The following is a 26,916-nucleotide window of genomic DNA, read 5'->3' as shown; positions in this document are numbered from 1 at the left end:
TTTTCTTTTTGCATGTTTCTCTGCCACTGAGATTTCCCCATTGATGGGAGTGCATGCCCTGCTGGTACCTCTGTCCATCTCTCTGTCTCGCCCTCTCACTGTCTCTCTTCCAAATACTACCACCATAACATCTTCCAATCTCTGCACCTCACCCACACACTGCCTTTGTGTTGATCTATCTCTTCCCCCTTTGCAAATACTAGCAAAATTTCATTTCATTGCATGGTTGGGGAAAACCTATAGTGTTTGTCGGCCATCTTGGAATGTTATTTTGTTTACTTCCAAGTTGCCTCCCCGTGGTGCATCCAGACAAATATACTGTATTCTATGGTTACTATATGGGGCTTTTGCTCTGTCCTCTTTGATCATTGGATTATTTTGCTAAAGTACCGTTAGCAATTGTCTGGAGGCTCTGTCAATCACAACTTGGATCAGTCCACAGGAGTATTTTAGTCTCACTGTTATTCTATTGCCTTTTGGGTGTGTCTTTCTTCTACCATTAAGAAGAGGAAAGTGGAAAATTTGAAGAAAAGACTCGGGAGAAAATATTTTCCCAATTGACTTCTATTGAAAGAGAGGCAATTTCAGTCGGGAGACAGCCAAAAGAAAAACAGTCTTGACATTCAAGATTCTCCTCCCGGAATCAAGTCTATTGTCATGTACGATGGTGTACTATTTTACATCTGGTACAGAGTGGGTGAGTAGCTGGTCTGCACTAGGGATTGGGAGCTAACAAATGTATCTGAAAGTATGCAAGCTACATACAAAGATTTCGTTTATTTTCTTTGCATGTATTTTTCAGATGCTTTTGTTAGTGTGCACTGAACTGCACCCCAACTGATTATAAACATGCAACCATCTCGGATAAGTATACTACTTACTCCTTTATTGTACTACCATTTCAAGATGGCTCTGGCAAAAAACCCTGAAAAATGGATGAAACAGAAAATAAAGCAGCCTAGTTTTTCGATAGCACTCATTTTCAGATACTTTTGTCTGCCTCAATCGCCAGTGCTGCCAGGCAAACAGGCATTGGCAAAGCCAGCAGGGTTGACGTTTATACGACATGTGAATACCCTACATGCACAGTATAATAATGTCAAACCTACCATCTGTACTAATTCTACAACCAATGGAAACGCCAATAGCGGTGGGAGACACCTGGAATATTAATTTGTATACTTCCAAGATAGCCAACAAATTGCATCTCACAATGTATCAGCCATCATGGAGTATTGACAATATTACTTGATATTCTTGTTGCTATATCATTGAAGGATGTCCATCCTGTTGCGTTTACACACAGTCTGACAGCTGATTTGGAAGTAACAATCTAGCGATGGTCATCCACCGATATTTCCTTTACTGATGTTTGTACTGCAATTGACCAGCATTGGCAACTCTAAGTACCTGAGGTTAAAAAAAACGTTGGAAAAGGGAGACCAGTTGGTTTTGCCAATGTTTCTGAATATCGTTGTATACAGAGGGAACAGGAGAAACCACAGACCGGCCATCAACAGTTTTATAGCAGCATACGAGACAAGTAGGAACAGGTATTACATTTTTTAATTACATTGTTTTGAATATGCAAAATCTTGACATAAACTATATTAAAGTACATCTAGTTGATAGCCTCAAACCACTTCTTATCATGTCCCGCTTGCCTTTTTTTCCGCTGTTTACCTTCAATTTCTGGATGCTTCAGTAGAATCAGCATCCCCATTGTCAGGGTTGTACTGACTGTCTCTGTCCCGGCACATAATAGATTTAGTAACATCATAAGTAGGTTTTCAGTGAAAAACTCCGTGTGAGTATTTTCCTTTTCCTTTAAAAAATGAGAAGCCCATTACAATATTTTAATGTACAATGCATAAATATCCACATAAGGCACAATAATAACATAAAATAAGCATGACCATATTTTCAGACAGATGAATGTTTCTAGCTCTGATATTTATGTGCACAGTACATGCCTCTGCTTCATCCTGACATCTGAACTTTGTACCGTATCCTCATTGCATCTTCCTATTTCCTCTTTTGGTCAAAAAAGGGTGCAGAAATTGGCATTACTTGGCTAAACCTACTTCTCCTGGCAGTCAAACACACCATTCTCTCTCTGTGCGGGAAACCAACAAGGCCAACTTATGAACTCTGGTGCATTAAACGTTGGCAGCTATTGGGACATAAGAAAGTAGCATACAATCTTGCAGACAAATCTCAGGTTTTTAATGAACTATGTTCTGGCATATCTTGCATATGAGGGATACAGGGGCAAGACGTGTTCACAAACTCTGTGAGGATTGGGGCAGACGACCCCAACCTGCTACCTTGATTTGGATATTTTGTCATTCTATACACTGATGTATAATGCATGTGTATGCTTAATGTGTGTGCGGCCTGTTTTGAATGGGAATTTGGGAGGGGTCATGGAGTTTAATGTAGGTGATTGTATTCACTGAAAGATGCTCTGGCTAACCTTTATACACTGTAAAATGAATCACATAGAAACCATTAAAAACATGTTTTTAAAGTGCAGGACATGCTATCGTAATGCAGAAATTACATGTGGCTTTGTCTCCTACATCACATGGAGAACTCTCTGATTTGGAAACCACACTTGTAATAAGTGCTTAAAAGTTCTCTATAGTTTCTGTACTCTTAGGGGTCCATTAGGATGTTGGGCGGTATCACCACCGCGGTGCTGGCGGGGCGGAAAAACGCCTTTTTCCGCCCGCAAGCAGCCAAACTCACGTCCGCCATATTAGTATAGCAAAACATAGGTCATTTCCCGTCCGCTGCAGAGCGACGCGCACCGCGACGCGCACAGCCATCAAAGTGCGCCCGCCACCGTGGCGGTGATAGCCAATGAAGACTCACCGCCGTGCGGAATGAAGTCCACACCTCTCCACAAATTAGGATGGCCCAAACAGGCAGACGCACCGCAGCGGAGACACCGCCAACCAGACACAGCGAAAACTCGATAGTGGAGCACCATAGCACAGACCCGGTCGTCACCACCCGGTCATGAACGCCATGGACCCAGCCCTACAGATTCATCCGGTCATGTACCTGCTACTGCACTACCATCAACTGGGCTGCCGCGGACGACGCTGCAGGTACGCAAATACACAAATACAACACATAACACACTGGCTGACACAGGGTCCAAGTTCACGACAGACACCCTGCTGGGGGTCACAACACATCCACAAGGGCACCCCTATATCACCCACCTGCCAACAAGTCACCCCTCTGCATCCGGGACACACCTACCGCGAACTAGTAGCAACGTCACGCTCCGGGTCAAGTCACCACAGCGGTCAACACATGCGCACAATGCACAAGGCAAGGCCACAACATGACATGGGCAGGGCACAGACACCACAGGGCCACACCACCCCCAACCACACATCAACACACCCCAGCAAGTCACAGGCCAGGTGCCCATCCTGGGCTCCATCATGAACAGCAACAAGCACAGGAAAAAGCAAGCACAATACAGACCCTGCACCACACTACAGACAACCAGGGAGACAGCCACTGCAGGAGTGGCTGTCAAGCAACGTACAACACCTGTGCCTCACACACTGAAGGCTGACAATACTTCCCAGCACATTCACACACAAACAAACACACACCCTTGGTGTATCCACAAAACTAACACACACACACAGGGTAGCCTGAACAGATGTCTGCACAAACCTGCACACAAACACCACAGGAACACACATACAAGCCCTACAGAAGCAGACATACCCTGCCAGCCAAACTGTGGAAAGGTAATGGAAGGACAAACACAACACCACTGCACAACATCATCACTCACCAACAAAACACACATAACATACCACAGATCACACAAGAATTACACCTGCACAGAACTACACCACCACATCAAACAAACCACACATGCACATGAAAGCACAAATCAATAAACACCACAGGTCATCAGGGGATGCACATCAGGCAATGCCAAGCCCACATACACACAACACTGTTTGCACAACAGGCAGCGTGTGCAGAACAAGCACAACAGCTACACACAGACATGACTGACACAACCTCAACACACACCACAAATCAGCACAGCACAAAAACAACAGCACACCCAGGAAGTGAAGCTACACCACAGCCAACACACAGACACCCAACACAACAACAACAGTATGCACCACTCTGGGTTAAAAGAGCACAACCAGCTACACCAGAGCATTGGGCAGCACACACAGCTCAAGTGCACAAGGGCAATCCACACTGATGAATAGCACAAGAACATCACACATAAATCAATGGGGCAATGTCCAGAGTGGAACAGCACCCTTGGCCCAAAGACTGCACCACAAGGCACAGTCTCACAAATGAAGGGTTGGGGAGGCACATACACATGGAAACAAAGGGGACAGCTGACTTCAAAATCAACTGATTTGCATGTCAGTATTAGACATGTGAGGTGTGTTCCATACACAAACAGAGGGAATGCAGACCCACAAAGGCTAGGCACAAGTGGCACACATAGGGGATGGCATCACACCACACACCATGCCTTACAGGAGGAGAAAAGGCACCATGGGCCTGCAATGCATGAGAAACACAAACACAATGCCAGTGAGGAGCAGCAGGGCCACACAGTCCAAACAAACACACACAAACACACATTGATGATCAAACAAACACAACAATGATGTGCAAGTCATACACTTTGCACAATCATAAGTGACCAAAACAACAAGGAGGAGTCACACAGAACGGCATGGTCACACCAACACACTGCACAGTGCACAACAGACAACTTACACAAAAACATACAATCATTTACACAGGGCAGGACAATCCAAACAAGAGGCATGTGTTACCTGTGAGACAAAAAAACATAGGCCTTTTTGGTACAGTATGGCCTTGCTTCTAATTTGTGAAGACTGAAGGTCGGTCTTAATATCAAACCACCACTATCTCATTCATTTGTAATTTCATTTATTTGTATGACATATTTTCATGTTTATTTTCGTGGGTTACCTGTTTTATTTTACACCATTGCCATCTACAATGCGTGTTTCGTTGCATCTACAGTGCTTTCATATGTTTTTGTCATCATACAACTTTATCGATACATTTCCACAAAGAACTGACACTTTGCTTCCTATAGTTCTCAGTGAAATACCCTCTATGTTCCCATTGACTAACTCCCGATCACGTGATCGGAACTCTAGCCAATCGCGCTATTCCGTGCTCAACAGCCTGCCACGAAGATTCTTACTTCTGTTGTAATTGGCGGCCCCGCTGGTTGCTTCGCATCAGAAGGAAATCTATCTTCGGGCACGAACGAATTGCCAAAGACGCTTCGCGTCTCTAAAGTAAGTTTTTTGGACAATACCGCTAGAGCGAAGTTGAGGGAGTTGGACGTTTTTCCATGAACTTAGTGAGAGTGTTACAGTGTTTTAATACATCATATTTTGTTTCAGCTGTTTACATAACCTACTATCACGTTCAGAACATACATGTGAGTGCTTGTGTTTTTTCATGTTTTAATGTTTGTGCACCAGAGCACGTACACTGGGTGCACTCTATGATCACGATTTCACTTCAAATGGAGCACGAAACGCGCCGGCATTTCTTGTCACCAATAATATGCTTTGTATGGTTTGATACTAAATAGATTATTATTTTGCCTTGCTTCTAGCGTGAGGTCCCAGAAGAAGGGCGACTCAGCCCGAAATGCATTGGACCTAAGGATATGGTTGTTGATTAAATAATACTTATTCCTAAGATGAACTATATGGATGAAAACATGGACTTATGATTAATATAAGACTGTTTTAAAAAAAAGACTTTCATGAGTTTTTGATCTACATTCAATTGGTCTGGGTCACTCCAGCAACACAGAGTGGAGCGCCAGGGGATGCTTCCAATTTTTGTTGGGATCACATGTTAATTATATATACAGGAATAACACACATACATCATGACAGTGCCCAGCTTGCATGCAAACCCGTGCTCAGCATCACACCCTGTGCTGGCAGTGTACCCCAACTTGAAATGGCAACAACTTAGCCAACAACAGAAAACCACTCAAAAGAGAACTGCATGACAGGTAAAAGAGCCAACACAGATAACACAAGTATCAGTGTCTGAATGGAATGAAGCCCCTGTCACCCCTGTTAAAAAATGTGATGAGGTCAAAGCGCTTGGCAATGTTGAAGTGACACATAGAGCATGGAGCACAGGCAACCAAATGCATACACAAAAAGAACTTTAATCAGCAAGTACACTGACAAAACAGACCACAGGAGTAACTGTCTTTATTCACATATTGCACAGATGTGAAAGTAGAACAACTAAACACAAGATCTAGGTTCAAAATGCTGATCAAAAACAAGATATCCCGCACAAGCAAAGTACAAACAGGAAGGCCAGTGTCCATGGCACAGGGGAGACACCAACACAGCAGAGCAACAGGGCCAGTGTCCATGGCACAGGGGAGACTCCAACACAGCAGAGCAACAGGGCCAGTGTCCATGGCACAGGGGAGACTCCAACACAGCAGAGCAACAGGGCCAGTGTCCAGGGCAAGTGGCAGAGCAGGTACATGAGAGGCTGCACAGGGGAGACTCCAACACAGCAGAGCAACAGGGCCAGTGTCCATGGCACAGGGGAGACTCCAACACAGCAGAGCAACAGGGCCAGTGCCCAGGGCAGGTGGCAGAGCAGGTACATGAGAGGCTGCACAGGGGAGACTCCAAAACAGCAGAACAACAGGGCCAGTGTCCATGGCACAGGGGAGACTCCAACACAGCAGAGCAACAGGGCCAGTGTCCAGGGCAGGTGGCAAAGCAGGTACATGAGAGGCTGCACAGGGGAGACTCCAACACAGCAGAGCAACAGGGCTGGTGTCCATGGCACAGGGGAGACTCCAACACAGCAGAGCAACAGGGCCAGTGTCCATGGCACAGGGGAGACTCCAATACAGCAGAGCAACAGGGCCAGTGTCCAGGGCAGGTGGCAGAGCAGGTACATGAGAGGCTGCACAGGAGATACTCCAACACAGCAGAGAAACAGGGCCAGTGTCCATGGGACAGGGGAGACTCCAACACAGCAGAGCAACAGGGCCAGTGTCTGTGAGAAGTTGGCCTGATATATGATGTCCACTATTCTAGTGGGCACCTTGTATCAGTCCAAACAACCATTATGGTGATTGGTTGTAAGTCAATCTTATAGACCAGCTATCCTAGGGGTAGCATGGACAAAGCAGTCTTAGGCTAAAACTCAAGACGGCATGTGAAGCCAGCTGTTTTACCAAGTACAATCCCTTGAATACCAAATAAAAGGACACCACACAAGGTATATATCAAAATTAGAATGTATTTATTCTAAACATATACCCTCTGCACTCATTATGATGTCAGAGGTCTAAGCACAATACAAGAATCTTAAATAGCATACGTTAAGTTGCACAAAATACAGTTATGGACTAGGGGCCACGCAAACCATATACTAAGAAAGTGGTATAAGTATCACAACAGAAATATAGACAAGGCCTAGGTCCTACGGAATCGCTGGGGCTACACTAGACTACCAACAGTTAGGAAGTAGGAGGCCCACGGGAGGCGTGTGCAGTGTCTAAACACACACGCGGGTTCTCATAGACTTTCAATGGGAATGTAAAAGTTACAAAGTGTTAGGTTTAGGACACTTCCGGTCCAGCTAGGAGAAAACCCTTCAATACTAGGACACTAGGATAGTCAATACCCATGGGAGCACCAGAGTACTCGTGTTGCCTCACCGAGGGATGCCGGGTGCATAGGTAACAAATCGTGTCGGGTTTCCTCACTGTTTCCAACGGAGAGCTGCAAAGAAGTGCTGCAGTCGACCAGGAGAGAAGTGTCCGGATGGATCCAAGGGTGGATCGGAGCTGTGAAGAACCTGAAAGCAGAGGGGACAGAGTCTGGGTCACTAGCCAGTGACCAGGATGGAACCAGGATGGAACCAGATGATGTTGAGTGCTTCAGGTGAAGATGATGAAGATTGTCTCTGCAGCCACGAGGTCCAGGAGGTGTCGACGATGACCAGGAGCTGGATTCAAGCCGTCCCACAAAGGATCTGGATGTTTGCGGCATCAGGACCCGGATTGGACCCAACAAGTCTTGGCAAACACAGCCCACACAGGAAGAGAAGATTCGCTTCAAGTCAGACCAGCAAGGTCTGGGGTGCCTCTCTTTTGCAGAGTAGCAGGAGCAAGACTCGAGCAAGCAAAGGAAATTCAGGATGGCATCGTCAGAGGGCTCACTAGCCAATGGGCTAGCAACCGGGATGACGCCTCGAACAGGCAAATGCAGAAGGGCCCCACGCAGAACTCGTGGTGTGTGGAAGGCTGATCTTCGGGGCAAATGATGTTCCGGTCTGGGGTATCTCAGTCTCCAATGTACAACTTCGAGGAGGCTTCAGGAGCTGCGCTGTTAGCAAGTAGCCAGATGGCCAGGATGTCCGGTCCCACGTCTCTCGCGTCCACCACGGGTCTCAGCATTGCTGTGGATGTGGGTCGAGGTTGGAGAAATCTGGGAGTCCAGTTCCTGTGAAGCAGAGTCATCAGGATCCTTCAGGAGTGGCGTCAAAGCAAACCGGCAGCTTACTAGGTGGTGCCTGTTTGCACAGAGTGGTCACTCCTTGACCACAAGGGAGATTCAGTCTTCTTTTCTTGTAGAATGTCAAAGGTCCAGGAGTACAGCAACAAAGTTTCTTCCAGGGGTAATCTAAAGTCTTTAGACTCCGCTCCTACGTATATACTGGTTAAAGGGGCTGGATTACATACTAGGTCCCTCCTATGGGAGGGACCAGGAAGGGGGGTGGTTACACCCCCTTTCCTTTGTCCAGTTTCGCGCCAGAGCTGGGGCTGGAGTGCCCCAGCAACTGGTTTGAACCGGGCTATGCATGGGACACCTTGTGTGCCCCAGGCACTGTCTGGTTTCTTTCAACCCACCCTGCCCCAATACACTAAGGCCTATTTGACTGACACTAAGGCCTGTCTGGGGAGGTGCTCGCACCTCCCAAGGCAGGAAACCTATTGTCCAGGCCTCCCTCGCTGGAAGGGCTCCAAGCTGAAGGAGGTCAGACTTGTGTCTGTGGCAGCAGCATCCATTTTGTGATGCTGAGGCTTCGTTTAACTTTAACCGGGCAAAGCTAAGAGTACATGTCTTCTCCCTCTAGAAGGGTGGAATGCTACCACCGCTGCCAGAATTGGTGAGGGGGTAGTATTCCAAAGCGTATGACACCTTACACAACCTGTTTTGATAAAGCCAAACCAAAGTTAGCAATAACCGCAAGCATTATAATGCACTTAAGAGTATATGGTATGGCTATATCATAGAACAGCTATAAGGACATGGTTCCAAAATCTGCAGAGGGGCTCAGCTCATGCTAGGGCACCCTCTCATATAAAACCAAGCACTTTGCCTCCAAGATTGTTAAGGCCTGCCATAGGAGTGACTTGTAGGTTACTATGTGTCTATATGTATAGGTTAGATATAGGTATACTATATCTAAGCAAGGGGTGACTACACCACCTTGCCTCAGCTGAGTGATCAGCCAGTGGTGTCAGTTTAGGAGGCCAGCCAGGGGTGGCATAATACATGATGCAGCCCCTGGCAGGCCTTGGATGCACCTATACCCTGGGTACCTATGGTGCACTGTACAGGGACTCAAAAAGGTGACCCAATATCCAATCTGGCATGTACCTAAAGTACATGGTATCAATTTAGAGAGAGCACAGCTGGGCTGTGGGTCTGGTTAGCAGGCCCACAGCCATACTAAAGTCGAAAACCAGTGGAGCAAAAACCAAAAAGTGGGGGTGGCCATAGGAAGCAGACCCTACTCTCCTACACCCCCCCCCCCAAACGCAGGGACATTAAACTAACCTTGACCAGTTGAGTCTTCATGTTCTAAGTGGAAATATCTGGAGAGTCCATCTGCATTGGCATGGTCAGTTCCAGGGTAATGTTCCACTGTAAAGTCCATCCCCTGTAGGGAAATGGACCACCTGAGTAGTTTGGGATGTTCACCCTTCATCTGATTAAGCCATAAGAGGGCTTATGGTCTGTCTGAACTTTGAAGTGCGTTCCAAACAAGTATGGCCTCAACTTATTCTGGGCCCAGACCACAGCAAAGGCCTCCCTCTCAATGGCTGACCAACGTTTCTCTCTAGGGGTCAGCCTTCTGCTAATAAAAGCAATGGGCTGGTCTTGACCATCTATATTCAGTTGAGAAAGTACAGCTCCCACACCGAACTCAGAAGCATCTGTTTGGACAATGAACTCTTTGGAGTAATCTGGACTTTTCAGAATAGGTGCAGAGCACAAGGCCTGCTTCAGGTCATCAAATGCCTTTTGACAGCTAACTGTCCACTGAACTTTCTTTGGCATCTTCCTTGAGGTTAAGTCATTAAGTGGTGTCACAATGGACAATGGACCCATAGTTCTTAACAAACTTTCTGTATAACCAGACAGGCCCAGGAAAGCTCTGACCTGTGTCTGGGTCTGGGTGGTTGGAGGAGCCCAGTCCTTTATGGTCTGGATCTTGCCCTCCAGTGGTTGAACCTGAACTCCACCTACAAGGTGGCCCAGGTCACAACCTTGCTCTGCCCTATCTGGCACTTAGTAGCCTTGATAGTTAGGCCTTGTGTTTGCAGGGTCTCCAAAACGTTCTTCAGGTGGACGTGATCCTCCCAGGTGGAGCTGAAGACAGCAATATCATCAAGATAAGCTGCACAAAAGTCATCCAGGCCTGTGAGAACTTGATTCACCAACCTTTGGAAAGTGGCAGGTGCATTTTTCAAACCAAATGGCATCTCCACAAATTGGTAATGTCTTCCTGGGGTAGAAAATGCTGTCTTGGCTTTTGCATCATCAGCTAATCTGATCTGCCAGTAGCCTGCTGTCAGGTCAAATGTGCTCAGAAACTTGGCAGAAGCCAATCTATCTATGAGATCATCTGCCCTGGGTATTGGATGGGCATCTGTCCTAGTGACAGCATTGAGACCTCTGTAGTCCACACAAAACCTCATCTCTCTCTTTCCATCTTGGGTGTGAGGTTTTGGCACAAGGACTACTGGACTGGCCCAGGGGCTCTCTGAGGGCTTAATTACTCCCATTTCCAACATCTTTTGAACCTCTGTTCTTATGCAGTCCCTGAGGTGGTCAGGTTGCCTTTAGATTTTACTCTTCACAGGCAGACTGTCACCAGTGTCCACCTCATGAGTGCACCAGTTTGTCTGACTTGGGGTCAGGGAGAACATATGTCTGAAGGACTGGAGAAATTGTCTGCAGTCCTGTTGCTGCTGGCCAGAGAGGCTGCCTGCCAAGGCCACGCCATCTACTGAACCATCATCAGGGTTCTGAGAAAGCAGGTCTGGGAGAGGGTCACTCTCTTCCTCCTGCCCCTCATCTGTAGACATGAGCAAGCCCATGTCTGCCCTGTCAACATATGCCTTCAGTCTGTTGACATGAAGCACCCGGTGGGGGCTTCTGGGAGTCCCAAGATCAACCAAGTAGGTTACCTCTCCCTTTTGCTCAACAATTGTGTGGGGTCCAGGCCATTTGTCTTGGAGTGCTGCTGGAGCCACTGGCTCCAGCACCCACACTTTCTGTCCTGGCTGGTACACAGTCAGCACAGCCTTTTGGTCAAGCCAAGCTTTTTGAAGTTCTTGGCTTGACTCAAGGTTTTTAGAAGCCTTCTTCATGTACTCTGCCATCCTGGAGCGGAGACCAAGTACATAATGCCAAGCTTAGGCCTTTTGAGAGGTAACTCCCATCCTTCCTTCACAAGACATAGGGGTCCCCTTACAGGATGCCCAAACAGAAGCTCAAAAGGTCTGTAGCCAACCCCCTTCTGTGGGACCTCTCTGTAGGCGAAGAAAAGGCAGGGTAAAAGGATGTCCTATCTTCGTCTAAGCTTTTCAAGTAACCCTTTTATTATCCTTTTAGGGTCTTGTTGAATCTCTCCACAAGCCCATTGCACTGAGGATGATAGGGTGTGGTAAATTTGTAATTTACACCACACTCCTTCCACATTGCAGTTAAATATCCTGACATGAAGTTTGCACCTCTATCAGAGACAACCCCTTTTTGGAAACCCCACTCTGGAGAGAACTCCAAGAAGGGCCCTTGCCACAACAAGTGCTGTTGTGGTCCTCAGGGGAATAGCTTCTGGATACCTGGTGGCATGATCCACTACCACCAGTATAAAGCTGTGCCCAGATGCTGTTGGGGGGTCCATTGGTCCAACAATGTCTATCCCCACTCTTTCAAAGGGAACCCCCACCACTGGTAGTGGTATAAGGGGGGCCTTTGTTTTGCCACCTGATTTGCCACTGGCTTGGCAGGTAACACAGGAGCGACAAAACTCCTTTGTATCCTCTGACATTTGTGGCCAGTGAAAGTCAGGGGCAAGCCTGTCTCAAGTCTTGTTCTGGCCAAGGTGTCCTGCTAAAGGAATATCATGGGCCAAGGTTAGAAGGAAACCCCTAAATGCAAGAGGTATGACCAACCTCCTGGAAGCACCAGGCTTGGGTTCTCTAGCCTCTGAATAAAGGAGTGTTTCATCCCAATACACTCTATGGGTACCTTGAGCATTCCCAGCAGCCTCAGCAGCAGCTTGCTGTCTGAGGGGTTCAAGAGTGGAACAGTCTAACTGTGCCTGTCTCAGATATGCCCTTGAAGGTCCCCCTGTCCCCCAAAACTCAACCTGATCAGGTTCAAGTTCTTCCAGGACAGTTCCTTCTTGGATCTCAGGGTCAGCTTCCTGTGAAGGCTGATCCTCAACCTGAGGCAAGAGGGAAAGCACTGCCTTAACCCTACTGCTCTTCTTCTTGGTAGTTGTCTGGTCATTCTCCCAGGATCCAGTACTTGTTCAGGTTTGCAATATTTGGCCTGTAACCTGGTCACAGCAAGGACATGTGATGATATTCCCAGCATTTCTGCATGGGTCCTTTACTCCACCTCAGCCCAAACTGAGATTTCAAGATCATTGCCCAACAAACATTCAACAGGGAGATCTGCACTCACAACAACCTTCTTGAGGCCAGTTACCCCTCCCAGAAGAAGTTAACAATTGCTATACTATGGGAGGTAGTGGCATTGCTAGCATTGGTCACTAGGTAATTCTCACCTAATATGATCTGTCCAGGGTCCACAAAGTCAGGTGTCACCATGGTGACACTGGCACATGTGTCCCTGTTAGCCTGAGCCATCTTATTGTTAATTAAAGGTGTCTGTACTTGCCAAGATGAATAGGACTTACAGTAAAGGACATAGCCATGTCCACATCATAGATCAAGACAGCCTGTGTGGGGATTCTGACTAGGCCAGAATCCACCTCAGTTCCCAGGGTTAACCCTACTACACCCTTCTGCTGAGAACCACCACTATTAGCTGAACTAGGGGGTACAGTTGCCTTAGGGGCAATTGTGGTTGGAGGTTTGTCTTTGTTGGTGCACTCACTAAACCAGTGGGAGGCACTTTTACAGTAATTACACCAAGGTTTCTTTGGACCTTCTTTCTTCTTATCTTTCTTGGGACCCCCCTCCCCTTGAGGTTTTTGGGGGCCTGATGAAGACTTCTAGACTTTTTATTTCTGATCCCCACCCTTTTGGTCTGCCTTTTTCTGATCACCGCCCTGGTTCTGGATTTTCTGCTTAACCCTGGTTCTGATCCATCTGTCTACCTTCTTTCCCAATTTTTGGGGAGAGGTCAGATCTGAGTCAACCAGGTGTTGATGCAACAGCTGGTTCTGACAATTGTAAGTATTTTCTCTCTCATGATCAAATTATACAATCCTGTATAGTCCTTAACTTTGCTGCCCAGTAACCAGCCCTCCAGAGCCTTAGCAGTACAATCTACAAAATCAGTCCAGTCCTGAGTCTGTGTCTTCTGGGTGTCTCTGAACAACAACCTATATTGTTCAGTGGTTAAGCCAAGCCCATCAATTAGAGCACTCTTCAGGACATTGAAGTTATTAGCATCCTCATCACTAACTGTGAGGAGCTTGTCTCTTCCTTTTTTTCAGCAAAGGAGAGCCACAAGATTCCTGCCCACTGTCTTTGGGGTACCTGCTCTACTTTGCAAGCCCTCTCCGAAGCAGTTATCCATTTGTGGATGTCATCCCCACACTTGTAGGGAGGGACAATCTTGCTTAGGTTTCTATTGTCATAGGACCTGTCTCTATCCTTAGGGATATTGCTGCCACCAGTGGGTTCTATCCCACTTAACTTCTGCTCTCTAGCAAAAGCTAACTTTTCTCTGGCCAAGGCAAGTTCTTCTCTCTCAATTCTGAGATTAACTTCCTTCATTCTGGCCTGGTGCTCTTTTCTCTGAGGAGATGTCATCCTCCTCTGGGAAAAGGCATCAGAGCCTCCTGACTGGATAGACTGACGAGATTCCCTGGACAGGGATCTCCTCCTTCTCTGACCAAAGCTAAGCCTACCTGGAGGTCTGAATGGGTCTTGGCCATTCTGCTCCCCATGCATGCTTAAGTTAACCTGGTTCAGTTCACCAACATGAACCTGGTTACCACCCACTTCCTCATCATCTCCCTCATGATCTTCCTCATCTGTCTGAGTAGTTTCAGGGGGATCTTCTGTAGTGGGGTGACCTCCCTCTACACTGCCTGGTGGTTTGGGATGGAATTTTCTGGCCACATCATATTCTTCCAATATTTCTATCAGATGCCTCAGTGTAGGGTTTGACCCTTGCTTCAACCTTCTGGTTGTGCACAAGTGTCTCAACTCATGGAAGATTAGGGTGTCATATATAGAAGTGATCATGCGAGGATCCTCTTCTGCTGGGAGAGACACAGTGGGCTCTCCTCTGATAGACATATTCTAGTGTGGTGTGGTGTGTGCACCTACCTACACTATGTGTGTTCCTACTAGAACCTCTCTAGGAGTTGTAGTCAGGGTGTGCTAGGCCCTTTAATCTACAACAGCTAAGTTCAGTAGAACTTAAGTATATTTAAGCTTGTTTTATATGTACCTTTCAGGTACCTTGATGTGATCTTTCAAATGATATCTCAAGATTATAATGGTAAAACAACAGCAAGCTCTTATCCCAACCGCTGCACACCAATGTGAGAAGTTGGCCTGATATATGATGTTCACTATTCTAGTGGGCACCTTGTATCAGTCCAAACAACCCTTATGGTGATTGGTTGTAAGTCAACCTTATAGACGAACTATCCTAGGGGTTGCATGGACAAAGCAGTCTTGGCTAAAACTCAAGACGGCATGTGAAGCCAATCCCTTGAATACCAAATGAAAGGACACCACACAAGGTATATATCAAAATTAGAATGTATTTATTCTAAACATGTACCCTCTGCACTCTTTATGAGGTGAGAGGTCTAAGCACAATACAAGAATCTTAAATAGCATACGTTAAGTTGCACAAAATACAGTTATGGCCTAGGGGCCACTCAAACCATATAAAAAGAAATTGGTATAAGTACCATGACAGAAATATAGACAAGGCCTAGGACCTAGGGAATCGCTGGGGCTACACTAGACTACCAACAGTTAGGAAGTAGGAGGCCCACGGGAGGCGTGTGCAGTGTCTAAACACACACGCGGGTTCTCATAGACTTTCCATGGGAATGTAAAATTACAAAGTGTTAGGTTTAGGACACTTCCGGTCCAGCTAGGAGAAAACCCTTCAATACTAGGACACTAGGATAGTCAATACCCATGGGAGCACTGTATTTTATTTTTTTTAAAATGTTTTATATAGCGCTGGCTAGACCCGGAGGTATCAGAGCGATTTACATGAGCATCAGATCATAGTTACAGGTTACATTGTTACAAAGGTTACACAGTTCTTAGAGCATGGCAACATAGTTACTTGTAGGGTCGAGATAAAAAATATGCACAAATACGTAAGAGGAACAGTAGGCAAGGTGAGAGATTCAGGGGAGGGGGGGTTGGAGCAGGGGAAGTAGACAGATAATGAAGGCGGTAAAGAGGAGGGGAGGGTGAGAGACACAGCATGGGAAGAGGAGGGGAAGGGTGACGGGGATACAAACCGGTAGACGAGTCAAGGCAACGTCCAAAGTCCAGTAAGCTGTGATCCCGGGGGAAGTGATATCACTTCCCTATCGCTGTTTCGAGAGGCTCCCTTTACGCAGTGGAAGCCGGGTGCATAGGTGCCAAATCGTGTCAGGTTTCCTCGCTGTTTCCAATGGAGAGCTACAAAGAAGTGCTGCAGGCGACCAGGAGAGAAGTGTCCAGTTGGATCCAAGGGTGGATCGGAGCTGGGAAGAACCTGAAAGAAGAGGGGACAGAGTCTGGGTCACTAGCCAGTGACCAGGATGGAACCAGGATGGAACCAGATGATGTTGAGTGCTTCAGGTGAAGATGATGAAGATTGTCTCTGCAGCCACGAGGTCCAGGAGGCGTCGATGACAACCAGGAGCTGGATTCGAGCTGTGCCAAAAAAGGATCTGGATGTCTGCGGCGTCGGGACCCAGATTGGACCCATCAAGCCTTGGCAAACGCAGCCCACACAGGAAGAGAAGATTCGCTTCAAGTCAGACCAGCAAGGTCTGGGGTGCCTCTCTTTTGCAGAGAAGCAGGAGCAAGACTGGAGCAGCCAGGCAAGCAAAGGAAATTCAAGATGGTGTCATCAGAGGGCTCACTAGCCAACGGGCTAGCAACCGGAATGCAGAACTCGTGGAGTGCGGAGGGCTGATTTTTGGGGCAGATGATGCTCGGGTCTGGGGTATCTCAGTCCCCAATGTACAAATTCGAGGACGCTTCGGGAGCTGCGCTGTTAGCAAGTTGCCAGATGGCCAGGATGTCCGGTTCCACGTCTCTCGCGTCCACCACGGGTCTCAGCTTTGCTGTGGATGTGGGTTGAGGTTGGAGAAGTCTGGGAGTCCAGTTCCTGTGAAGCAGAGTTGTCGGGATCCTTCAGGAGCGGCGGCAAAGCAAACCGGCAGCTTACTAGGTGGTGCCTGTTTGCACAGGATGGTCACTCCTTGACCACAAGGGAAATTCTTCAGTCTCCTTTTCTTTTAGAATGTCGAAGGTCCAGGAATACAGCAACAACGTTTCTTCCAGGGGTAATCTAAAGTCTCTAGACTCAGCTCCTACCTATATACTGGTTAAAGGGGCTGGATTACCTACTAGGTCCCTCCTATGGGTGGGACCAGGAAGGGGGGTGGTTACACCCCCTTTCCTTTGTCCAGTTTCGCGCCAGAGCTGGGGCTGGAATGCCCCAGCAACTGGTTTGAACCGGGCTATGCATGGGACACCTTGTGTGCCCCAGGCAGTGTCTGGTTTCTTTCAACCCACCCTGCCTCAATACCCTAAGGCCTGTCTGGGGAGGTGCTCGCAGCTCCCAAGGCAGGAAACCTATTGTCCAGGCCTCCCTCGCTGGAAGGGCTCCCAGCTGCAGGAGGTCAGACTTGTGTCTGTGGCAGCAGCATCCATTTTGTGATGCTGAGGCTTCGTTTAACTTTAACCGGGCAAAGCTAAGATTACATTTCTTCTCCCTCTAAAAGGGTGGAATGCTACCCCCGTCACCAGAATTGGCGAGGGGGTAGTATTCCAAAGCGTATGACACCTTATACAACATGTTTCGATAAAGCCAAACTAAAGTTAGCAATAACCGCACAGATTATAATGCACTTAAGAGTATAGGGTATGGCTATATCATAGAACAGCTATAAGGACATGGTTCCGAAAGCTACAGAGGGGCTCAGCTCATGCTAGGGCACCCTCTCACACTTAACCAAGCACTCTGCCTCCAGGATTGTTAAGGCCTGCCATAGGAGTGACTTATAGGTTACTATGTGTCTATATGTATAGGTTAGAAATAGGTATACTATATTTAAGCAAGGGGTGATTACGCCACCTTGCCCCAGCTGAGTGATCAGCCAGTGGTGTCAGTTTAGGAGGTCAACCAGGGGTGGCATAATACATTCTGAAGCCCCTGGTAGGCCTTGGATGCACCTATGCCCTGGGTACCTATGGTACACTGTACAGGGACTCACAAAGGTGACCCAATATCCAATCTGGCATGTACCTTAAGTACATGGTATCAATTTAGAGAGAGCACAGCTGGGCTGTGGGTCTGGTTAGCAGGCCCACAGCCACACTAAAGTCGAAAACCAGTGGAGCAAAAAGCAAAAAGTGGTGGTGACCATAGGAAACAGACCCTACTCCCCTACAGTGTCCATGGCACAGGGGAGACTCCAACACAGCAGAGCAAAAGGGCCAGTGTCCAGGGCACAGGGGAGACTGCAACACAGCAGAGCAACAGGGCCAGTGTCCATGGCACAGGGGAGACTCCAACACAGCAGAGCAACAGGTCCAGTGTCCAGGGCAGGTGGCAGAGCAGGTACCTGAGAGGCTGCACAGGGGAGACTCCAACACAGCAGAGCAACAGGGCCAGTGTCCAGGGTACAGGGGAGACTCCAACACACCAGAGCAACAGGGCCTGTGCCCATGCCACAGGGGAGACTCCAACAAAGCAGAGCAACAGGGCAGTGTCCAGGGCAGGTGGCAGAGCAGGTACATGAGAGGTTGCACAGGCAAGGGGAGAGCAGCAGTAAACGACAAGGCCAGTGGCCAAGTAGAAAATCAGAGTCAGAACATGAGAAGCTGAACGGGCAAGGCCAAAACAGCACTGATTGACAAGGCCAGTGGCCAGGGAGAAGTGCAGAGTCAGAACATGAGAAGCTGCATGGGCAAGGCCAGAACAGCAGTGAATGACAAGGCCAGTGGCCAGGGAGAAATGCAGAGTCAGAACATGAGAAGCTGCACGGGCAAGGCCAGAACAGCAGTGAAGGACAAGGCCATTGGCCAGGGAGAAGTGCAGAGTCAGAACATGAGAAGCTGCACGGGCAAGGCCAGAACAGCAGTGAATGACAAGGCCAGTGGCCAGGGAGAAGTGCAGAGTCAGAACATGAGAAGCTGCCCGGGCAAGGCCAGAGCAGCAGTGAATGACAAGGCCAGTGGCCAGGGAGAAATGCAGAGTCAGAACATGAGAAGCTGCACGGGCAAGGCCAGAACAGCAGTGAATGACACGGCCAGTGGCCATGGAGAAGTGCAGAGTCAGAACATGAGAAGCTGCACGGTCAAGGCCAGAACAGCAGTAGATGACAAGGTCAGTGGCCAGGGAGAAGTGTAGAGTCAGAACATGAGAAGCTGCACGGGCAAGGCCAGAACAGCAGTGAACGACAAGGCTAGTGGGCATGGCAAACTGCAGAGTCAGGGCATAAGAAGCTGCACAGTGAGTGTGTTTTACTGTACCCTTCCATGGCCGGCAACACAACCAGGTTGCAAACGATGGTCAGGACAAGCTTACCTCTAAGAGAGACAGGTGTATGTGGGGGACTGCCACTCATTTCTGGCTGGCAGGTGGACTTGGAGCTGGCTGTGTGTCGGGGTCAGCAGGAATACCTGACTGGGGAGACAGAGAAACAGGTGATGTAGGGCTATCAATCATCTGGCAAGCTGGAGGGCTTTTTGGACCAGGTGGTATAGTGGAACGTGGATGTGGAGTCATGCAGACCTGGGACACAGTGTGGGTGGGAGAGGTTGAAGGGGTGACCTTCCACTTTGTGGGAATACGAAATGGCTTTCCTCTCTTGGGGTTAATGGGAACTGGTGATGACACAACAGGTACACACACCAACTGTCTCGCATCTGGTTCAGACACTGACACTCCTTCTGGTGATGGGCTGGATGCCGCAGAACGCTTTGTCTGGCTACGCCTCTGGACCACCTTACCCTGCTTGCCAGGTGTCCTACCTACAGTGCCCTCCTTAGCCTCTTTGCCAGGTGTCCCACTTACAGTGCCCTCCTTAGCCTCATTGCCAGGTGTCCCACCTACAGTGCCCTCCTTAGCCTCTTTGCCAGGTGTCCCACTTACAGTGCCCTCCTTAGCCTGTTTGCCAGATGTCCCACTTACAGTGCCCTCCTTAGCCTCTTTGCCGGGGTGGCCCATGCAGTGCCCTCCTCCACCTGCTTCACTGGGCTTAGAATTGGAGTTGATGTGGTGGGGGGATGTGGTCCTGCGCTTTTCCTAGGTGTACCCTTGCTATACAACACCTCCTCAGTGGGCACAGACACTGCACGCCTAGCTCTGCATGAAGGTATAGGGACAGGAGAGTCCTTTGCTGGAGATGCCTCAGAGGTTTGCGAGGCTGATGTCAGGCTCATTACTTTTTTCGGCCTTGCTCTTCCCTGACGGGCTCTTGTCTTTGCACTCTGTGCTGGCTCTGCTCTTCTGGGAGGATGGTGTCTGTGGGCGGGACCGCTTGGGTTGTGTCTGCTTTGTGCTCCTAGTGCTGTATTGTGTCTGTGATGCATGCAAACCGTGGTCACTGTCCTCTGATGTGGCCACTGACTGGGGGGTGGACAAAGGCACCTGAGAAGGAATGGGAGCATGTGCTTATTGAAGGGCAGATGTTACTGCGGATGACAAAGCCTGGACTGTACGGTGGTGTCCACCCACGTTAGAGTGTATGCCCTCCATGTAGGCAACCACCTGCCCTAATTTCTTGTCATGGTCGCTGAAGGCATTGATCAGGGCGGTCTGGCCCACACAAAGCTGGCGCAGGAGCTCTACACACTCAGCACTGAGGGCAGCAGGGGGGACAGGTGCAGGCTCAGCGGTGCCAGGTGTGAATGTAACTCGTCCCCTTTTACGGACACGGCCAGCACCAGAGGTAGTGGATGGGAGGCTGGGCACTGGCCGTTGAGTGGTAGATGATGCAGCAGACTCCCCATCCCCTGTGCCTGACAACATGGATGCATCACCACTCGCATCAGATGATGTAGTACTCTGTGTCTATGCCACGGATTCCTCCTGCATACTCCTTTCCCCTTCAGATGCGCTGGTGAGCTCTGTGTCACTGGCCCCCGGTGCAGCTGTAGGGTTACTCTCGCCACCACTGGTTTCCGGCTTCTCTTCCTCCGTGCCCACTGGCAATTCTGCATGAGAGAGAGATGCAGGGTTGTATAAATGATATCATCAGGACAAAGCAAATTAAACCATGCATACAGGGGATGCCAAAATCAACATGCTGACCACCACACCCTCCATAAACATTGCAGCAACACACTAAATACACCACAACAGTGCCTGCAACACTGACTACCTGCCATGACTGAGCCATGTTCAGGCAACATAGCACAACACCTTGCCCGTGGATGAAGTGTGCCACACACAACTTGACATGCCCACACTTATCATGTCCCAACACTCAGTGCCACTGACATGCCTTCAGGGAACCTGATGGGAGAAAACTCACACCTATTAGGACATGACAGTCCACAATGCTAAGTAGGCCATACGAAGCACCATGTGGTACTCTGGGGCACCTTGTTGTCAGACGTGTGACCCTCAACAATCATGGTGCATTTAAAGTCGGAATACATGAACTCACACTCAGATAGTGGACCCTTATGTTAACCCCCTAATACAACATCACAATGCAGAATGGCCATGTGGATCCCAACACACCTGGCTATGATAAAGCACAGCAGGGATGATCAGCCTTGTTAGAGCTGTTTGGCAAAATGCCTGACACTAGCACACATCACTGCAGCCACTCACATGACACATCACTGCACCACCCCGCAAACATAACATGGCGCTCCGCTGCCACTGGCTCTGTACACATGCATCCGCTCCCAGGCAAAGTCACCCTCCCCAAATACTCAACCCTGCCTTGCTGGCGATGCTCCTTCAGACGTGCAACCAACTCAGGATTAGTCACTGCCAATATGCGGAACATCAGTGGTGTTAAGTTGCGCCGTGCCAGACGCCCAGTGCGCGGTTGCAGCCCCAACGTCATCTCGGCCACGTTTTTTGCCAGCCGGCTGACTTCGTCCCACCTCTTGTGGCAGTGGGTGCGTCGTCTGTTGGATACCTCCAGGGCCCGTACCTTTGCAGCAATGGCCCTCCACATGGCCTTACGCTGGTGTACCTTGAGCTGCAGGTAAGGGAGAAAAGTAGGGTAAGGGACCAGTTACATAGTGTCATGTACCAACATCTATCACAACAGTAGCAATACGCAGAGTCAGGACGAATTGTAATCCCCCTAATACCCAAACTGGGGGACACCTCTCAAGGGCACTCTGCGTGCCCCAAATAGCTATCATAGCATGCATACATGAGGGCGTAGAGGCTACATGCCAATCACACACACATGCAGGACGACTGCACTGAAACTCCTCTGTGGGTCGCACACATCCCCAGTCTCATGCATGTCTGACCCCCCCCCCCCTGCCCAACAGCACCCTCAATTATAACATACCACTACATTGGGGTCACCATACAGCCTCGGGTACTGTGCCAGCACCTCGTCTACTAGCACCTCCAGCTCCTCGCTTGCGAATGGGCTGGCACGGATCTTCTCAGTTCTTGCCATCCCTGTGGACATGTAACACCTGTGGTTGAAATGAGTCGTGAGGAGTCCCAGGCAGCAGGTACTTCTGGCAGCAGCAGGAGAGGGTCCCAGGCAGCAGCAGGAGAGGGTCTTCTGGCATCAGCAGGAGAGGGTCCCAGGCAGCAGGCTCTGTGAGCAGTGGAAATGTGAGGCTCACTCCCACAGATTTATAGCCCCCTAGGGTCGTTTGTAAGGTGCAAAGCTGCAACAATTGGTTGTCTTGTTCTGCCTCATTCAAAAGCATCCAATGCCTGCCTCCGCGGTGGCAGAGCACGCCTACCGCGATTTTCAAAACTGCATCATGCCACCGTGATCATCGCTCCCATTGGCTGTAGGCAATGCTCCATGGCGGTGATGCACCACAGGGTTCCGGGGTGAGCTACCGCGATGGTGCATCTTTCAAAAGCATCCAATTTCCACCTCCGCGGTGGCGGAGCACACCTACCGCGATTTTCAAAACTGCATCATGCCACTGCGATCATCGCTCCCATTGGCTGTAGGCAATGCTCCATGGCGATGTCACACCGCCGGGGTCAGGCGGTGGCTACCGCGATTTGGGCAGCGGAGCATGCCCACCACCATCTACACATGTCCATATGCCAATGGCTACCGCACTTGTGAAAGGGGTGGTGCTGGTGTCACACCGCCGGCGACATGCGGTAGCTACCGTGATTTGGGTGGCAGAGCATGCCCACCGCCATCTACACATGTCCATATGCCAATGGCTACCGCACTTGTGAAAGGGGTGGTGCTGGTGTCACACCGCTGGCGACAGGTGGTAGCTACTGCGATTTGGGCGGCAGAGCATGCTGACCGCCATCTACACATGTCCATATGCCAATGGCTACCGCACTTGTGAAAGGGGTGGTGCTGGTATCACACCACCAGCGACAGGCGGTAGCTACCGTGATTTGGGCAGCGGAGCATGCCCACCGCCGTCAACACATGTCCATATGCCAATGGCTGCTACACTTGTGAAAGGGGTGCTGCTGGTGTCACACCGCTGGCGACAGGCAGTAGCTACCGCGAATTTGGTCACATGCAATGGCAAATTCAATCGTGAACTCTCCATCAGTACACAGCAGTGACATGTTTAATGGCACATCATTGTGCACACAATGCCATTCATTGGTTTCATGCACAGGTGGTTGCACGATATGTGTGACTCACATTGGTCTGTGTACCTGCAATGTCACTGATGCATTTGATGGTTTATGATGCCTGACAGTGTTAAGCTGGTGTCAATAATGTGTAACCAATCAATGTGTTGTGGGTCAGTGCTGACCTTGGCAATTCTTGTCTCACTGTATGGTCTTGTGCTACCATATCAGCCCATGCACACAAGTTTACCAGCTACTGTGATCATTGTGCTCTTGATGTGCGCCAGCTTCACATGATGCATTGATGTGTGACAGGTACAGCTGATGTGTGTGAGGCATTCATGGTCATCTTACACACTTTTATGGATGGTACGGGATGAGACAGGCACATGTGAAATGTCGTGTTCAGAAACTGTGCATTTGCATTGACATTCTTTGTTTGCGGCACCTGTGTATTGAAAATGGATTGGTGTGTCCTCTGTGTGTCTCAAATTTAAACACATGTAACCTTGTGTGCCACACATCTCTCATGGAATTTTAAGGTTTTGCATGCCATGCTTAATGGTATGTGCTGAGTCCACCTCAAGATTGTTGTCATTGACATGTGTCCATGTACGTCTCAACTAGGAGGAGGCCAAATCTCATACGTCACCTGACAGTGCTGGGGAACATGGAGGATATAGCAATCATCCGAAAATTCCGCCTCGACAGAGCGACCATGAAGACCCTTTGTGATCTTTTGGAGCCTCACCTGCAGCCTTGTCGCCACTATCCAACAGCCTTCACACCCACTTACAAAGTAATGGCAGCCCTCTACTTTTTTGCAACTGGTTCCTTCAAGGAGACCATGGCCGGCGCTGTAGGGATGTCGCAACCCATGTTCAGCATGGTGCTGAGGGATGTTCTTGCAGCCATGATGAGATATAAGGATTGTTACATACATTTACCCAGGGAGCAGAATGGCCAGGTGTGAAGGGTGACTTCTATGCCCTTGGCCACATCCTCCATGTTGTTGGTGCCATCGATTGCACCCATGTCGGTCTGGTGGCACCACAGGCCACTGAGCATATTTTTAGGAATCGCAAACATTACCATTCTATAAATGTGCAGGTGGTGTGCCTTGCAGACATGACAATTTCACATGTGTGTGCAAGATTCCCCAGATCTGCCCATGATTCATACCTCATAAGGGACAGCATGGTGCCCCGGTTGATGGCTAACCTGCATCCCGATCATACTTGGATTGTGGGTGAGTATGCCCAGTGATATGGCATGCTGTGTGTTTGTGACCTGCTGCCCTCTGCCTGTGCAACATTGCAATGTGTGTTTGTCATTCCTAGGTGACTCTGCATATCCCAGTTGCCCATGGCTGCTGAGTCCACTGAGAAATCCCAGGACCCCGGCTGACGTCAGGAACAATGAGGCCCATGGCAGAACCCGATGTGTCATTGAGAGGACTTTTGGCCTACTCAAGTCAAGATTCTGGTGCATTGACAGGACTAGAGGAGCACTGGCATACTCACCTGGGAAGGTCTGCAAGATCGTTGTGGCATGCTGTATGCTGCACAATATGGCCATTCTCAAGGGGATTCCCCTGCTCCTGGATGACGGAGAGGAACCAAGGCCCGCGCCTGCCCAAGGACAAGAGTCCAGTGATGAGGACAGTGGAGAGGAGGAAGGAGTCGACATTCATCAACAGCTCATCGACCGCTACTTCACTTGAAGGTGTGTAAAGATGTACAACTTGTACATTGTCTGTTGTGGTTGTTGTTGTTGTGCATGGCTATCTGCAGGTGGTACAGACAGGCACATGTTCAGTCACCTGGGTGTAGGAAAGGTGGCATTGACGTTCCATATGTGGACGTATGCTGCACATAGTCTTGTATGCCTGTAGTCTCATGTGTATGTTTTGTGTAGTGTTATGTCTGAGATGCCACAATGACACAAGTGACTGTTATTCTGTTGTGTCTCCCTAGGTGCTTCAGAATGATCCTGCCCTACATACTGTACATCATTTGGACACATCATGGACATATTCAAAACTGTAAATATTGCACTAAAAATGATACAACACAAAATCTGGTGCGCCAGGTATTTTATTTGCAAAGTGGACATGTGAGGGGTGTGGGAATATTGACATGAAGGTGGTGAATGAGAAGTGAGTTGACAGTCATGGTAGATGAGATGCAAGAGTAGACACCACATAAATGAGGTGACCCAGTCCAACAGACAAGTGCCATTGGCAAGGCAGTGTGGGGAAGGACAGTCCAAACAGTCAATGCAGTGGGGAAAAGGGTTGCTATCAGGGCTGGCTCCGTGACTGGCGTGTGGCTGGTGCTTTGCCTCTGGACACTCCCAGGCTCTTCTTTGGACACCCCCTTGATCTTTTTGGCGGTGGGGGACCTGCTGAATGGCCAGCGGCGTCTGAGGACTCGCCCCTCTCTGTTGGCACAAGGGAGGATGGTGCACTGTCATCCTGCAGCATAACAGAAGGGGCCGGAGGTGTTGGTTGTGACGCAGGCCTGTCACTCAGCAACACCACTTGCTGGGCCATGAGGTCCACCATTTGACCAATGCGTGTGTCGATGGACCTAATCAGCAGGATGAGCTCACGTAAAAGTATGTCAGACCGGCCACTTTGTTCCTAGACCTGTTCATATGCACCGATGACTCTGGTGAAGTGGTCCAGGGATGGTGTGCCAACCTCCTGAGGTCTGGTGGCGACCCTGGCCCTCCCACCTGCCCTGCTGCCACAAACCTGTTGCCCTGCCACGGTGGGTCTTTGCACACTTTCCCTGCCCTCCACAGTTGGTGTTGTGTCCTGGTCGTCCCCTGGGACATGGAGGGTGGTGGTGGTGGCCGAGGTGGCAGCGGTGGAGGCACAGGCCATGACTGCAGGGGTCTGCTGTGCAGTTGTTGGTGCAGCAGACATGGTGGTGGGGAGGATGGGGTCCTGGGTCCTGTTGGACCTTGGAACAACAGATGGGCCGGCCCAGAACTCATCGTCCAATCTGTCCTGGGAGTCAACATCCGAGAGTCCATGTACCAGGGGTGGAGACTGGCTCTGCTGGTCATTGCTGTCCTCAGCAGCAAGATCTTCATCACCTGTGGATTAGATGGGAAATGGTCAGTGTTGGGCATTGTGCAGGTACTCTGTTAGATGCATGTCATCTGCTGTCTGTACACTACACAACTGAGACAACTTTTGTATCATTGTTACATGCATTACTGGCTGTTATTACTTGGTGCATGAGAACATCAAATAATCAAACATGTCCTGTGTCGATGCATTGCATGCAATTGGTGCCGTGTGTAGTGTGGCAGGTGTCACCACATGCAGCCAGACCTGTGACGATGGTTACCTACCTGTTAGGTGGGGGTG

The 26,916-nt window shown here is 49.2% G+C and overlaps 1 protein-coding gene across 1 annotated transcript in view; it reads right to left on the bottom strand.

Moving 5' to 3' along the window:
- LOC147692378 (cytochrome P450 2G1-like) overlaps positions 1 to 26,916 on the bottom strand; it is an 847,409-nt gene that overhangs the window by 192,695 nt on the left and 627,798 nt on the right. The window contains exon 6 of the mRNA XM_086938602.1: positions 1,684 to 1,825. Coding sequence (XP_086794728.1) covers positions 1,684 to 1,825 — 142 coding nt within the window. The remainder of the gene's footprint in view (positions 1 to 1,683; positions 1,826 to 26,916) is intronic.

This window comes from Lissotriton vulgaris, chromosome 9, assembly GCF_964263255.1.
Source record: "Lissotriton vulgaris chromosome 9, aLisVul1.2, whole genome shotgun sequence".
Taxonomy (NCBI): domain Eukaryota; kingdom Metazoa; phylum Chordata; class Amphibia; order Caudata; family Salamandridae; genus Lissotriton; species Lissotriton vulgaris.
Note: the sequence above shows the minus strand (reverse complement) of the source record. Positions and strands in the feature narration are given on the sequence as shown.